Raw genomic sequence first — 15212 nt, 5'->3', positions numbered from 1 at the left:
GGCAAAATGGTCCTTCAGGTTCCTGCTTAGGAGAGGAAACTGCCAGACACTCTACATGACACAGAGAGAAGTAACTGAAAGACTCTAGGCCTGTGGGATGAAGACAGATGCCCCAACTTTTCAGAAGAACTTTGGATGACTGTCCAGGCTGCCAGCTGTCTCTTTCTACTCTCACAAGACTCCCAAACGTTGCTTGCATCCATCTTTCATTTCTCAGGTATCATTATATTCCTCCTCAGGTCTTTGGTGGGATTGAAGACTAGCAGTTATAGTTACAACTATATATATATATATATATATATATATATATATATATATATATATATATATATATAATATATATTATCTCAGAACATATTAAGTATTAGATTTAGGTTCTTTAGGATAGAACACCTTTTGGAATGATCTTTGTAACATGCCATTTACCTATGCTCCAGACTTCTCTGGATTTTAGTATGTGTCTCTTGTTTGATATTGTTCATGTTGGTTGTAGCTCCAGCTTATCTAGGTCATTATCCCTTATTACTCCTGGACAATATTTAATTATCATTCCTATTGTATATAGTCTTGTATTAAGTTAGAACCTTCTTATTTAGACAAAAGGGGGAGATGTAGTGGGTAGCTGTTCCAGTTTTGACCTGGAAGTACTACCCCCATTGAGGCTTCGGTAACTGTCACGCCTACAAGGCAGGGCTGAGGCAGGAGCCCTTAAGACCCAAGATCTGGATGTTCTGGCTCTCTTGGTTCCTGGATCCTGGACAATGGAAGTAGACCGAGCAGAGTTTTCCAGAGAACACTGCTGGACTGCCCTACACCTTTCCTGGACCCTGTAACCTATCCCTTTACTTGTAAGTAACCCCACAAAATAAACCTCCCTTTAACTACGTGGAGTTGCCTTAATACTACAACCAATGGTTGTACCACTGCTTCTCTGTGATTTTTGGTACTTGGAAGACAGTTCTGCCTCCTCACATAATAACCAAGGATCTGAAGGCAGCCTCTTTCAGGACACTTCAGTGGATGATACCTGGAGGATGATAGATCCTCTCAATATAAAATAAGCAAATCATTATTTTGCAGGGCATCTGGGATCTGAATTTTTACCATACCTCCTTTAATAATATGTGCAAATATGAAGGGAATTCCAGAAATATTCGACTTCCATTTACTAATGTCCTTCAGATCGGATTAAGTAATAAATGATTTTGTTTCTGGGTTATACTTTCCTAAGAAAAGGTGTGTTAATAGTATAGTAGTGAGTATAGATGCCTTCTTTTAAAAAAACCAACAATTTCTTAAGAATCTCTGACTCATACATGCTGAATAAATACCTGTATGCCTTGAGATTTGGGTGTCTTCCTCCTCTGTTGCTTAATAAATAGTCCTTCTGATTTTTTTTATTACTTCAAAAAGGTCAGGGTTTAAGGAGAAAATACTAGTTGATGGATAATGGATCTTACATTATGAACCCCAATCCTGTTTACCTTACAGTTCCTCCATATCCACCCCTCACCCACACAATTTCCCCCAAAGAAAAATTATTTAAAAATAAACTAAAAAAGCCACCTAACTCCTCCATCTTTCTCTTCTCTCCAACAGCGTTGGGAGTTGGGGTATGCCATGCAATATATTCTTTTGTCTAATCAGTCCCACCCACAAATATTAATGCAATGAGTTATTGGTTTGGTTCAAGGCTGTAGGACACCATCATCAGTAGACCATTATCAAAACTCCTCTCAGGTATCCTGCTGTTGCCCAGAGTCATGGAGAACCCGCAGCTATCATTCTGCAGGACCAGTACCTTGATGCTCTCCAGCAGGCCATATTTAGGATAGATGTTAGAGTGGGCCAACCCAAGGCCTAGGACTCATGACTAAGTGGTAACTGAGCTGGCCAGTCCCAGCCACTGGGACTGTCCCCACCAAGCAAGGGGTGGAGCCTCATCTCCTCATCCATGCCATCATGGCCAGCTCTCCCAAACCTGTGGTGAGAAGTGGGACCATCTCTCCTGCTTCAGTGTACAGCAAGAGGCAGAGCCAACTATCCTAGTTCCAGTGAAAGGAGGGGCCAGCTCAGCACAGCACTCAGATTTCAACATGGATGGTTTCTGTGAGCCCTTGTAGTAACACAGGCAATGGATATCAACACAGACCCCAGCTGCACCAGGAATATGGACCCAAACATGGCCCTTGGTCTCAGCTAGGGCCCAGATATCACCATGGCCCAGTTGGCAGCATAGGCCACCCAGATCAGAATAGCTGTGGCAGCAGCAAGATCCTCAGACACCAGCATGGTCTCGGGTGGCTGACTAGACCCTGAGCACCTCCATGACCCTCAATGGTAACAGGAGTCATAGACATCAATTCAGACCCTGGATGCTGTAGGTTCATGGACCCAGACATGGCCTTCCGCAGCAGTCAGGGACTGACCAACACCATGATCTTGGGTGGCAGTGAAGGACACTTAGATCAGCATTGCCTGAGTGGTGGCACAGCCCTCAGACACCAACATAGCCACAGGTTGTAGCCTAGACCCTGAGCATCTGTGTGGCCTTTGGTGGCATTATGGACCAGGGATATTATCACAGACCTCAGCTGTGGTAGGTTCAAGTACCCAGGAATGGTCCTCTGCATCAACCCAGACCCAGATGTCATCATGGCCCCAGGTAGCAGCCCAGGACACTCAGAATAGCATGGCACCAGTGACAGTGTGGCCCATGAACACAAAAGTGGCCCCAGGTGGCAACCCAGACCCTTGGCTTTGGCATGGCCTTCAATAATATCAAAAGCTAAGGACATCAACACAGATCATGGCTTCAGTAGGACCACATACCCAGACATGGTCCTCAGCTGCATCCTGGACCTACATGTCATCATGGCACCTGAAGGTAGTGCAAGGTAGTCAGATCTGTATGGACCCAGCTACAGCATCACCCGGCCTCAAGTGACAGCCCAGACCCCAGGTATTTGCATGACCTTTGGTGATAAAGGAGCTATGAATATCAACCCAGATCCTGGCTGTGGCAGGGACACAGATCCAGTCATAGCCCTATATCACAGCCTGAGCTCAGATATCACCACAGGGGGCAGCACAGGCCACATCAATCAGCATGGCCATATTGGAAGCATGACTTTTGGACAGCAACATGGACTTGGGTGGCTGACCAGACCCTGGGCACCCTCACAGCCTTCAGTTGTTACTGAAGACATGACATCAACATAGACCTTGGCTGCTACTGGCCCATGGACACAGACATGCCCCTTGGCAGAGGCCAGGCCAGGATATCACCATGTCCCCTGGTGGATCTGTGGCCTTTGGTGGCAATATGGGGAATGGATGTCAACACAAATCCTGGCTGCAGTAGGACCACAGACCCAGACATAGCCCTAAGGCTTAGCCCAGGCTGAGATATCACCCTGGCCCCTGGTGGCAAGCAGGCCATTCACTTCAGCCTGTTCCTTACTACATTTGCCTTTCAGATCTGCCTCTTTCCACAGCATGTCCACATCTAGCCTTCTCACTATCCATGAGTAAATCAGTAGAGGTTGCTTCTGGCTCCCTGAATTGTTCCTGTTGCTTTTTTTTCCAGGTCTACAGACTAACTCAATCTATAGAGAGATAGAATAGACTTCTCCTCAAGGCCCAGTCTGCATTCAAGAAGAATTACTAAAACATTAAATGTCATGAATGGTACTAAAGATTAAAAGTTTTTCTGTGTGTAGGAATGACAGTCTATTCCCACCAAGGCTGCTTGTTCTACCCTGTGATGTTCCCATCACTGAATCCCACAAACAGAGTTCTTGTTCTCATTTGAGTTACAGATTTTTTCCCCACTTTCTACTCTGTATTCTTTCAGCTTCTTGCTGTTCAGCTTTCTTTGCTTTTAAAGATGCTTTGTTTTCCTTTACAAATAAAAGTATTTTTGCTTGCATTTATGTATGACAGTGAGCATACCTGTACCCAATGTAGTCAGAAGTCTACCTTGATTCTCTGAAACTGGAGTTACAAATATTTGTGAACCATCAGGTGCATCCTGGGAAGTAAACCCAGGTCCTCTTCCAGAGCAGCCAGTATTCTCAACTGTGGAGGCATTTCTCTAGCCCTTCTTATCTCCTCTTTTAAGAAGTCTAATGGTATTTCTCCACTTTTCTTTTCAATTTAACTGTCCTTGATTATCCCTGATTATCACAGATCAGAAAACCCTAGACATCTATTATCCCCTGAAGTCTCATAAATATCCTTAATGAATTTAAAAAGTCATAAAAAGGTACTTACATGACATAAAATTTATTAAGATAACAATATACAACAAAATAGAATAGAATATCTTAGGTTATTTATCTATGAATTAACAATCTGTTTTGCATTATGGATGCATAGTTGAATGGGCAGATAGAGATTATTTATCTATCTGTCTATCTGTCTGTCTGTATATCTATCTATATGTCTTTCTCTGTGTCTACCTATTCACATGTGTTCACGAGAAGTCCCAGAATCTGAGGTTTCCTAGCTTAAAAAATAGCTGTGTTGTCTCAAGTTTTATTTTGTTTCTATTATAAGCATCATAGCTATTATGATGGCTACCACATAGTTCTAGCTCTGAAAAAAAGCTAAGGAATTAATATAGTAAGCATTCACTGAGATGGAAACATTGGAATGAGTAAATGATCATATTATAATCCTCTTGTTCTTATAGGTATACATGGGAAAAGAGAACATATCTGTGTTCATAACATGAACCACTTCATAAAAAGTATTTTTATATTACTGAGTGTTTTAACTGTATGTTTGTAAGCAAAATGTGTGCATGTCTGGTGCCCTCAGAGGCCAGGATAGGATGCAGAAGCCCTTGGAACTGAAGTTAAAGATGGCTGGGGGGTCACCATGTGGGTGCTGAGAATCAAACACAGGTCATCTTTAAGAGCATCAGCTGCTCTTTACCACTGGGCATTATCTCCAGCTCCATGAACCACTTTTAAATGTATTTCTTCTCCAATTTGCACATACAGTCAATGTAATGCAACTCAAGTTCCTTAAATAATTTCTGGAATAGATAAACTGAGCTTTTCTACAATTCATGTAGAAAGTCAAGGTACATCATAGCTAAGAAAATCAGAAGGCTAGAAAAGTGGTATTATATTTTCTAACTTAATTATTCTCTCTTGTATTAACCTACAGTAATTAAGTCTGTGTGTACTGTTGGTGCACAGATAGACAAGTAGATGGATGGAACACCATAAAGAGACAGGAAATAGAGCTTACCCACACACGATATCTAAAAAAAAACAAAACAATGGAGTATAAATCTCTCTAGTTTATAAAGCTTTGCTATGGAATATATATTTTTCACAAATACTACTTCTGGGAACCTATTTAAAACAACCATTTTCTCCCTGTGATGTCATATAAACAAATCAATACTCTACTTCAGAGTGATTAAAAGTCATATGAATGTTTTTCAATACTATTTGACACTTGTAAGCAGATCAGTGGACATAGGAGCCATTAGAAATCTAAGTGAAGTGCTATAGAGAGCTAAGAGAATCAATACTCCACTAATGGAATTTCAAGACACAGCAGAAAGTCAGGTTAGGCAACCTTCTTTTTCTCTGACACATGGGCTCTAGCTTTTGTGAGAAATCCAGAACAACTTTCTGCTGTCAGCTTCTGTAGTTGTAAGTTTTCTCTTGTCCCACCTGTGCCCGCTGCCACTCAGACCCAAATAAACACACAAAGGCTTATATTATTTCAAACTATACGGCCTAATGACTCAGGCTTCTCGCTAGCTAGCTCTTACATCTTAAATTAACCCATGTCTATAAATCTATACTTTGCTACTTGGCTTGTGGCTGACTGGTACTTTACATCTTGCTACTACTGGCAGCGGTTAGCAGTGTCTTCTCAATTCTGCCTTTCTCCTTCCTCTCTCTGTAGTTGGAAGGTCCCACCTAAACTTATTCTTCCTCAGCATTGACCAAACAGTTTTATTTATCAACCAATCAGAGCAGTAAACATTCACAGGATACAGAATGATATTCCACGGCACTTTCTCTTTTCTGTCTAATCAAAAAGGAAGGTTTTAACTTTAACAGTAAAATTACATATAATAGAACAGTTATCAAGCAAGAATAATAGGTACAATATCAAGTCTATTTGTACTAAGAAAACTAAAGAAAATATTCTATCTATCCCATATTTGTGAGTCTAAAGTTTCATATCTAATTTATCTTTTATCATAACCAAGGAAAATTATAACTATCTAGTCTTCAATTACATCAAAGACCTCAGAAGGATATAATATTACTTAAGTAAACAGGAAGAGCATTGTAAGCAACTTTCAAAATTCTGGAAACAATACAGACAGTTGCCTGCCTGGACAGTCATCCAAAGTACCTCTGCAACATTGGGGCATCCATCTTCAGACTATAGGCCTAAAGTTTTTCAGTCACTTCTCCTTGTGTCCTGTAGAATATTTGACAGTCTCCTCTGTGAAGCAGGAATGTGAAGAACCATTTCACCTTTCATAGTTCAGTGGTCACCTTCCTATGGGTGTTGTATGTCCAGTTTACATAAAATATTACTAGCAGTCCATGCAAGAGCAGTTTCTTGCCCAAATGGTTATTTTTGCCAAGAAGAAGATAAACTCCATATGAAGTATCTTTAGTGCCCATCATTTTCCTTGAAGTAATTGGTGCTGCCAGGAGCAGATGTGTCTCATTGTCCAGAAAAGTCTAAGTTTTTAAAAACATTTTAAATGCCATATTCTGTAGGTTTTGATGTGTTTGAAGATCAACTATCTGATTGAAATATATCTATGTATACCTAGAAAGCTTAACATGACTATAAGTTTGACTATCATAATAGAAGACTAAGTATTGATCTGTATTTCTTAATTACCATTACAATTAACATGAATTACATAAACATAATACCTTAAATGGGAGTAGAAATTATATATATATATATATATATATATATATATATATATAGTATAACAAAATCAACTCTAAATTTGTATCAATAAACTAAAATCCATAGCAATGGAAAACATTTCAAACAAGTTGTTGCTCTTTAAAAGTAGATTCAATAATCTACCCTTTCATCCTATCATATCTGTACTATCCCCTTTTCTTCTTTAGAAAGAGATTGCATTTATAATCAACCTGCTTTAAATAAAAGTAAACACTTATAAGCAATATTTTGGGAATTTGGGCATAGCTTTTCATACTATTTCCTGCTGGATAAGGGCACTAGAAAGCTAATGGGGATCCTGAGAAAATTAAGAATTATGGTCAAGTCTTTACTGGAATAGTCTATGATGTTGTATTTTTTGAGCCAGTTGCCTTGAATCTGTTTGGATGTTGGATCATCTGGGCCTCTCAGGGGGTCTTCCTTGATCAAACCATATTAGCCTGGAAGCAATCCACAGGTTTTCATTTTCTGTAGGGAAAAAAAAAACATAACCTCTTTTCCAAAGTAACATATCCTTAGACATAAACTCTGAAGTCCCACTATCTTTAAAACTTATATATTGGCTTAACTCAACAGCTTTCACAATCAAATGTCTTTCTGTAGTTAATAATCCCAAAGACAATATAATCCAGACTCTCTGTGGGATTTCCATCTTTACATGGCTTATTATTTACATTACTTTTGCTGTCTCTCTAAAGACTTTATTTTTAAAAACTATTTTTATAGAACTTGGTATTCATTTTCTTCTCTCTCCCAAGTCTACTTATATTTTTACATATAACATAAACCGTTTAGAGGTTTATTTCATCTGAACTTGTCTTTTTGTGAATCTATTGATCTAAGCTGCAGTGTGGCTAGAACAGAAGATGTAGCCTTGGCTGCTGACTCTGCCCATTTCAGCGTCCCAACATGGCATGGCTAATTCACTTCCAGTTCTGGGACCCAATCTCTCTGCTGACTCTTGGAGGCAGTGGGTCCATTCCTCCACCCAGCAGCAGGTAGACCAGAAAACACTTTTTTTTTGTCTGTACTAGCAAATGCTAAATCTGCCACACAGAATGTTGCACGGCTTGGAGAAACCTCTGCATGACTTGGCAGGAATCTGCCATGCTGTAGCTCCAGCCAGCACACTGCGAACCCACCACAACCAGGGGACACATCACTGTACCTTGGCCTGCCATGAGTGAAATGAACTAGGAAGGTGCTCTTAGCTACATTTATAATCTCTTTTTAAGTTTTCTCAGATTTTAGGTGGAAAGTCTTGCCACCACCACATCTGAGTTTCCCTACTCAGAAACTGTTTTTCTATATTTAAATAAAATGTGTGCTGGAATGTTCACAGGAGCTTCCATCGTTATGTATGGGTTCCAACTAGTGATACAAATTCAGACTCCTCACAGGGAATGACTGTGTCCTTGGTTAATGTAGAAAACACTTTGGTACTCTATTGCAGGAGATGAATGGAAAGAAAAATAGTTACAGCAAAGAGAGGACAGTTAACCTCTCTTTATTCTACAAAACTACAACACATTTCTTTTACAAAAACTAACATCTCTCTGTGAGCTTTGCTAAAAATCATGTGACATATGAGAAAATGGTTCCAGTGAGTGACTCATGAGGAGTAACAGTTGGGGCAGCCCAGTCTCTCACTTCTGCTTCCACTGAGGTTTATGTTATGGCTTGTATCACTGTGGGAGGAAGCTCATCATACTGTAGACAGTAATAAGTTGCAATGACTTCAGGCTCCAGGCTGCTGATGGTGAGAGAATAATCTGTCCCAGACCCACTGCCACTGAACCTTGATGGGACCCCATCTTCTAAGTTGGATGTTCTGTAGATCAGGAGCTTAGGAGCTTTCCCTGGTTTCTGCTGGTACCAGTTTAAATAATTGCTAATGCCCTGACTAGCCCTGCAAGTGATGGTGACTCGGTCACCCAGAGATGCAGAGAGGGACGATGGAGACTGAGTCATCTGGATGTCACATCTGGCACCTAGGAATGAAGACATAACATATATCCACATAGTTAAGTGTAATAAGAAAAGACTACTCCCAAATTTCTGTCAACAACAATTACAGTATAACAGCAAAATTCTCATTATATTCATTTTTTTATCTGGGAACCAGAGCAGCAGGAGCCCAAGGATCTGAGCAGGGGCCCTCATGTCCATGCTGAGTCCTGACTGCACTGACAACTGTACAGAGTGTGACTGGTATATGAAGAAGTCCTCAAGGCTGTGCAGCGAGTGCATGCAAATCACTGGGAACAAGTTAGGGTGGGCACAGCTGCAAGGCTTGCTCACCTCAGTAACTGAGCACAAGTCCTGTGTCCCCAGATGCTGAAGATCAGACCACATCAGCGGCTGCACTTCTTTTTTAAAGTTTTAAAATTATAGATGACATTTTGGAGGTTATTTGAAATATTGTACTATACCTAGGCTCTATTTTAAATAATATATTTTAAATACATATTAGTGGTAATATAAACAAATATCTGACTGTCAGGGAATATGCAACAGAGAAGGGACTATTAAATCTTCAACTAATTCAAATCATTCTTTTTTTTTTTGTTTTTTGTTTTTTGAGACAGGGTTTCTCTGTGTAGCTTTGCGCCTTTCCTGAAACTCACTCTGTAGCCCAGGTTGGCCTTCAACTCATAGAGATCCAAGTGCCTCTGCCTCCCAAGTGCTGGGATTAAAGGCATGTGCCACCACCGCCTGGCCAAATAATTCTTATGGATTAAAAAATACTATGGCTGTGCAGTAGTGGTGCATGACTTTATTCCCAGCACTTGAGAGGCAAAGGCAAGTGGGTCTCTGAGATAGAGGCCAGCCTACTCTGTGGAGTGAGTTCCAGGATAGCCAGAGCTATGTAGTGAAACACCAGCTCAAAAATCCAAACCAAAAAAAAAAAGTACTCTCCTTGAGAAGTGTTTGTGTGTTTCTAGTAATCATTTTTTAATTAAAAGAATAATTTACAAAAAACATTTTAATGAATTAAAAGGTAAAAATTAGCAGACTTAGCCATGCTTACTACAGCACAAAGAGAGACATACACAGTATGTGCATATATAACACTTTGACTGTAGCTGGAAGTTTTCCTGTGTCATGCCTGGCCCTGAGGTCCTGCAGCTGCATATAAAATAATCATTCAGAGGCTTATACTAATTATCAACTTATGACCTATGGAAGATCTCTTGCTAACTAGCTCTTACAATTTAACTCAACCCATAACTGTTAATCTATGTATCACCATGTGTTCTGTGGCTTTACCCATGTCCCATTACATGTTGCTCCTCGGATGGCGGTTTCGCATCTCCTCTTACTCTCTTTATCCTTTCACTATCTCTCTTGGATTTTCCTGCCTGGCTCCATCCTGCCCTGCCATAGGCCAATGGACCTTTGTTTACCAATCAATCAGAGCAACACATATTCACAGTGTACAGAAAGACATCCCACAGTACTTTGACCCCAACAACATGTGTTACTTGGACTTCTGACTTCATCTGAAGATGGAGGTACTTTCACATCCACAAAATTATATGTGTTGCACTCTTTTCTCAGTTTAGGATCCTCCACATTTGGCCACTTTTCTGTCATTTGATACCATTCCCAAAATTCTTCGGCATGAAAGACTGACTAGTAATGACAGACTTGAATACAAAACACTGCTACTCAATATATGTCTCTCCTATGTATTACAAACCATATTTTCACTATGAAGTCTTGAGCAGTAACTGGAGACATCATACTGATTCAGGGACAGCCTGTCTGCTTGTGTGTCTCAGTCTCCCAACTACAGGCTGAATTATAGTAGATCAGGAGTTTAACCATTTCACCAGGTTTTGGCTAGGATAGTTCCAATAAGTGCTAATATTCTGGCTTGCCTAGCAAGTGATGGTGACTCTGTGTTCCAGAGATGCATACACAGAGGATGGGACTGGGTCGTCTGGATTTCACATCTGTCACCTGGGATTGGATACATAAAAATTTCAAAAATTAAGCAGAGTGAGCAAGGACTTCCCCAGTGTACCAGGCAAGACTGATCACAGTGTCACATTTAAATTCCCACTGTAGTCATTGGGAGCTGAGCAGGAGACATCATGTGTATGCCATGTCCTGTCTGGGACCAACACTTAACCCACTGTAAGACCATCCAATTAATGTGTCTTTGTAGCATTGAATTTTGCTTTGGACACATGCCAAACAGCAGAAGATCATCAGATCTAGATACAACTACAGAATTGTTTATCTCAGTAACTCTGCACAGGCTTATGCCCCAAATGTCCCAAGCTACACCAGGATAATCCTTATTTTTCTCCAGAGGAGGCATTTCTTCTATAAAGATCCTACACTACTAAGGACATTTTTTGAGATTATTTTCTAAATTTGTAGAGGAAATAGCACTCACTATTTGGCCCAATACTTAATTGTTAACAATAAATGAAGAAGAATATTATTTTCAGTGGGAGTACAATAGACCACAAGGCTAATAAATTGTTAACTCACTCTACCAAAATTCTGAGTAGGAAAAACTTTGTGTTCTAAATGCAATGTACTTTTAAGTTTAAAATAGTCTATTTTCCTGAAATAAAGAAGACAGTTCGTCTGTACCATTTCCCCCTATGTTAATAATTCTGATCTTGGGTTATTTTGAAACCTTGTGCTACTATTTCCCACAACTGATGAGCACAAATCATCAACAAGTGCTACCTGGCATAATTACTTTAACCAAAAACACTGCCTCTCATTACATGACCATGCTATTCACTATAAATGTAGCATTCTTACCTTTTACTCAGTGACTGGCAACTAATCCTGACCATGATAACAGCTTCTCTGCATATCCAGAGACAAAGCCTCAGTCTCTAACAAATGAGTATAGATATCTTTAAGAAAATAGTGGAATCTCATAATATTTGAAGAAACATTTGATCATGAATTACCTCACATCTGTTTCTTTGCTTTATATGTGCTAGCCTCCTCATTTTCAAGGGAAGAAGCACTAGTCTGGACTTCCAAAACCTTGTCGTAGACCCTGGAGATTCTGGATTCTTCCATCTTTTATCAGTTGAAAGACAGAAAGTGGTGCTGCAGCCTAGATTTGATCATGCTGATTTTCTAGCGTCCTGGTCTTCAATTCTATGGGCTAGAAAAACTCCTACCATGAGTCAATTTCTTCAAAATCCCACTCCAATGAATCTGTTGAGGATAGCATGCACCAGCCTTAAGACTGAATTAGGAGTGTGTGTGGTATACAAGAATTCCTCTTTCCCTGTATTGCTTCTGACATATTGCTGTCATAACTGTGCTTCTCTGAGTTCTATGAATTTTACAACACAGTTCTGCCTGCTCACATGACAGCCCGCAGAATCTGCAATGGTCATCCTTCGGGACACCCTTAGTAGAAGAAGAACGCTTCCACAAGTCAGCTGAAACATTCCAGAGACATTTTGTTACTGATGGTCAATGTCTGGATGGATGTTGCAGGATTTTAAATGTCTGATTAAACATGTACTAACGTGATTTGCAAAGCAGCAAGGAAACTTGACTAAAAGCAAAACGATAGTAAAGATTAGAAGGAAGTGACATTGTAAAGAAAGACAGAGGGCAGTAATGGAAGGACAAGGGATTCTCAAGGGGCAAGTTATGATTTCAAGTTTTCTTTTATGGGACTCGAGAAAACAAGGAGCTGGGTTGCTAAAGGTTGTTTCTTGTGTGGTTCACTGTTTTATTTTATATTTTAGGAAAATAAACCTAGTACTACATTGTTCTATTGTGGAAGAGCTTACAGATAATACAAACTGTTTTTAGGGCTTTTTTTATTAATTTTACACCTCAAGCAGTTTCCCCTCCCTCATTTTTCCCAATCCCCCTTATATCTTCTGCCACCCCCTTCCATGCCTCCCCCATTTCTATTCAGAAAAGGGCATGCCTCCTATGGATGTTGACAAAACATGGCATATGGAGTTGTAGTAAAACTAAACACGTTGCCTTGCATCAATGCTGGGAAAGGTAACCCACTATGAGGAATGGGATCTCAAGTGCCAGCAAGAGTCAGAAACAGTCTCTGCTCACACTGTTAAGAGTTCCACAAGAAGACATAGCTACACAGCTGTCACAAATATGCAGACGGTCTAGATCGGTCCCATGCAGGCTCCCTGGTTCTTGGTTCAGCCTCTGTGAGCTCCTGTGAGTACAGGCTAATTGATTCTGTGGGGTTTCTTGTGATGTCCTTGACCCCTCTATTACAATAATTCCTTTCTCTCATCAGCAGGAATCCCCAAGCTTGCCCTAATATTTGATAGTGGGTCTCTACATCCATTTCCACTAATTGCTGGATGAAGCCTCTTTGATGACTATTGGGCTAGGCACCAATCTACGAGTATAGCAGAGTATCCTTAAGCATCATTACATTGACATTTTTTCCCATTTGTGTTTGATTCTATCCTAGATCTCTGGGCCATTTAGCCTGTGGGTCCTGGTGCACAAGGCAGTGTCAGGGGTAGGCTCACTCTTGTGCCGTGGGTCTCAGGCTAGACCAGTCATTGATTGGCCACTCCCAAAATCTCTGTGTCACCCTTATTCCAGCACATCCCATTGGCAGCACAGACTGTAGGTCAAAAGTTATGTGACTGGATGGTGTCTCAATCTGTCCACTGGTAGTCTTACCTAGTCAAAAGAGGTGACTTATTCTGGCTAAGTATCCCCTTTTGCTAGCAGTCTTAGTTTGGGTCATTTTGTAGATTCCTGAGAGTTTCCTTGGTACCATGTTTCTAACTGACCCTGAAATAAACTCCTTTCCTGTTGTCTCTTTTAGTACTCTCTCCACACGCCACACCCTACTTATCCATCATGTTTCCATCCCCACCTACCACCAGTCCATCCAAGAGATCTCTTCCCCTTCCCAGGAAGATCCATGAATCCCCTCCATGGAGTCTCCTTGTTACACAGGCTCTGAGGGCTTGTGGATTTTTACCACAGTTATCATTTACTTTGCAGCTGATATTCATTATAAGTGAGTACAAACAATGTTTGTCTTTCTGCATCTGGATTACCTCACTCAGGATGATTTTTCTCCTAGTTCATCCATTTGCCTGCAATTTTCATGAAGTCATGGTTTTTAACAGCTGAGTAATACTTCATTATGCATATGTACCATATTTTCTTTATCTATTCTTCAGTAGAGGGACGTCTAGGTGGTTTTCAGTTTTAGGCTATTATGAATAAAACTGCTATAGACATAGTTGAGCAAATGTCTTTGTGGCATGAGTATCCTTTGGGTATATGCCCAAGCGTAGTTCAACTGGGTCCTAAAGTAGGTCGATTCCAATTTTCTGAGAAATGACCATATTGATTACCAAAGTGGCCATACAACTTTGCTTTTCCACCAGCAATGGATGAGTGTTCCCCTTGCTCCACATCCTCTCCAGCACAAGCTGTCACATGTATTTTTGATCTTAGCCATTCTGACAGGAGTCATGTGCAATCTCAGAATTACTTTGAATTGCATTTCCCTGATGGCCAAGGATATGGAGTATCTCCTTAAGTCTTTCTCCAGCATTTAAAATTCTTCAGTTGAGGATTCTATGTTTAGGTCTATACTCCATTTTTTAATTGGATTATTTAGTTTAATGGTGTCTAGTGTCTTGAGTTCTTTATATAGTTTAGAAATCAGTCCTCTGTTGGATTGGGAATGGTGAAAATTTTTACCCATTCTGTACATGACCATTTTGTCCTATTAATGGTGTCCTTCACCTTACAGAGGCCTTTCATTTCCATGAGGTCCCATTTATTAATTGTCAGTTTTTATATATGTACTATTGGTGGTTTTTTTTCAGGAAGTTATTTGCTGTACCAATTTCTTGAAGGCCAATTCCCACTTTTTCTTCTATCAGGTTCAGTATATCTGGATTTATGTTGAGGTCATTGATCCACTTGAACTTGAGTTTTGTGCAGGGTGACAGATATGGATCTATTCGCATTCTTCTACATGCCAACATTCAGTTAGATTAGCGCTATTTGTTGAAGATTCTTTCTCTTTTCCAATGTATAATTTTGGCTTCGTTGTTGAAGATCAGGTGTCCATGGGTGTGTGGAATTATGTCTGGGTCTTTGATTCCATTCCATTTGTCCACTTGTCTTTTTGGATAATAATACCATTTGAATTTTATTGCTATAGCTCTGTAGTAGAGCTTGAAATCGGGGATGGTGATACCTCCACAAGTAGTTTTATTGTACAG

At 40.2% G+C, this 15212-nt stretch overlaps 1 gene segment (V, D, J or C); it reads right to left on the bottom strand.

Moving 5' to 3' along the window:
- Positions 1-6296: 6296 nt before the first annotated feature.
- LOC128099355 (immunoglobulin kappa variable 1D-33-like) lies at positions 6297-9141 on the bottom strand (the record flags this gene model as incomplete). The annotated part of the segment is given in 3 exon segments: positions 6297-6326; positions 8659-8965; positions 9089-9141. Coding segments are annotated over 3 exon segments (390 nt in total), but the record flags the coding sequence as incomplete, so codon positions are not given.
- Positions 9142-15212: the final 6071 nt, after the last annotated feature.

This window comes from Peromyscus californicus, unplaced genomic scaffold (genome assembly GCF_007827085.1).
Source record: "Peromyscus californicus insignis strain IS unplaced genomic scaffold, ASM782708v3 Scaffold_6__1_contigs__length_162567912, whole genome shotgun sequence".
NCBI classification, from domain to species: domain Eukaryota; kingdom Metazoa; phylum Chordata; class Mammalia; order Rodentia; family Cricetidae; genus Peromyscus; species Peromyscus californicus.
The sequence above is the reverse complement of the archived record's forward strand: the minus strand, read 5'-3'. Positions and strand labels throughout refer to the sequence as shown.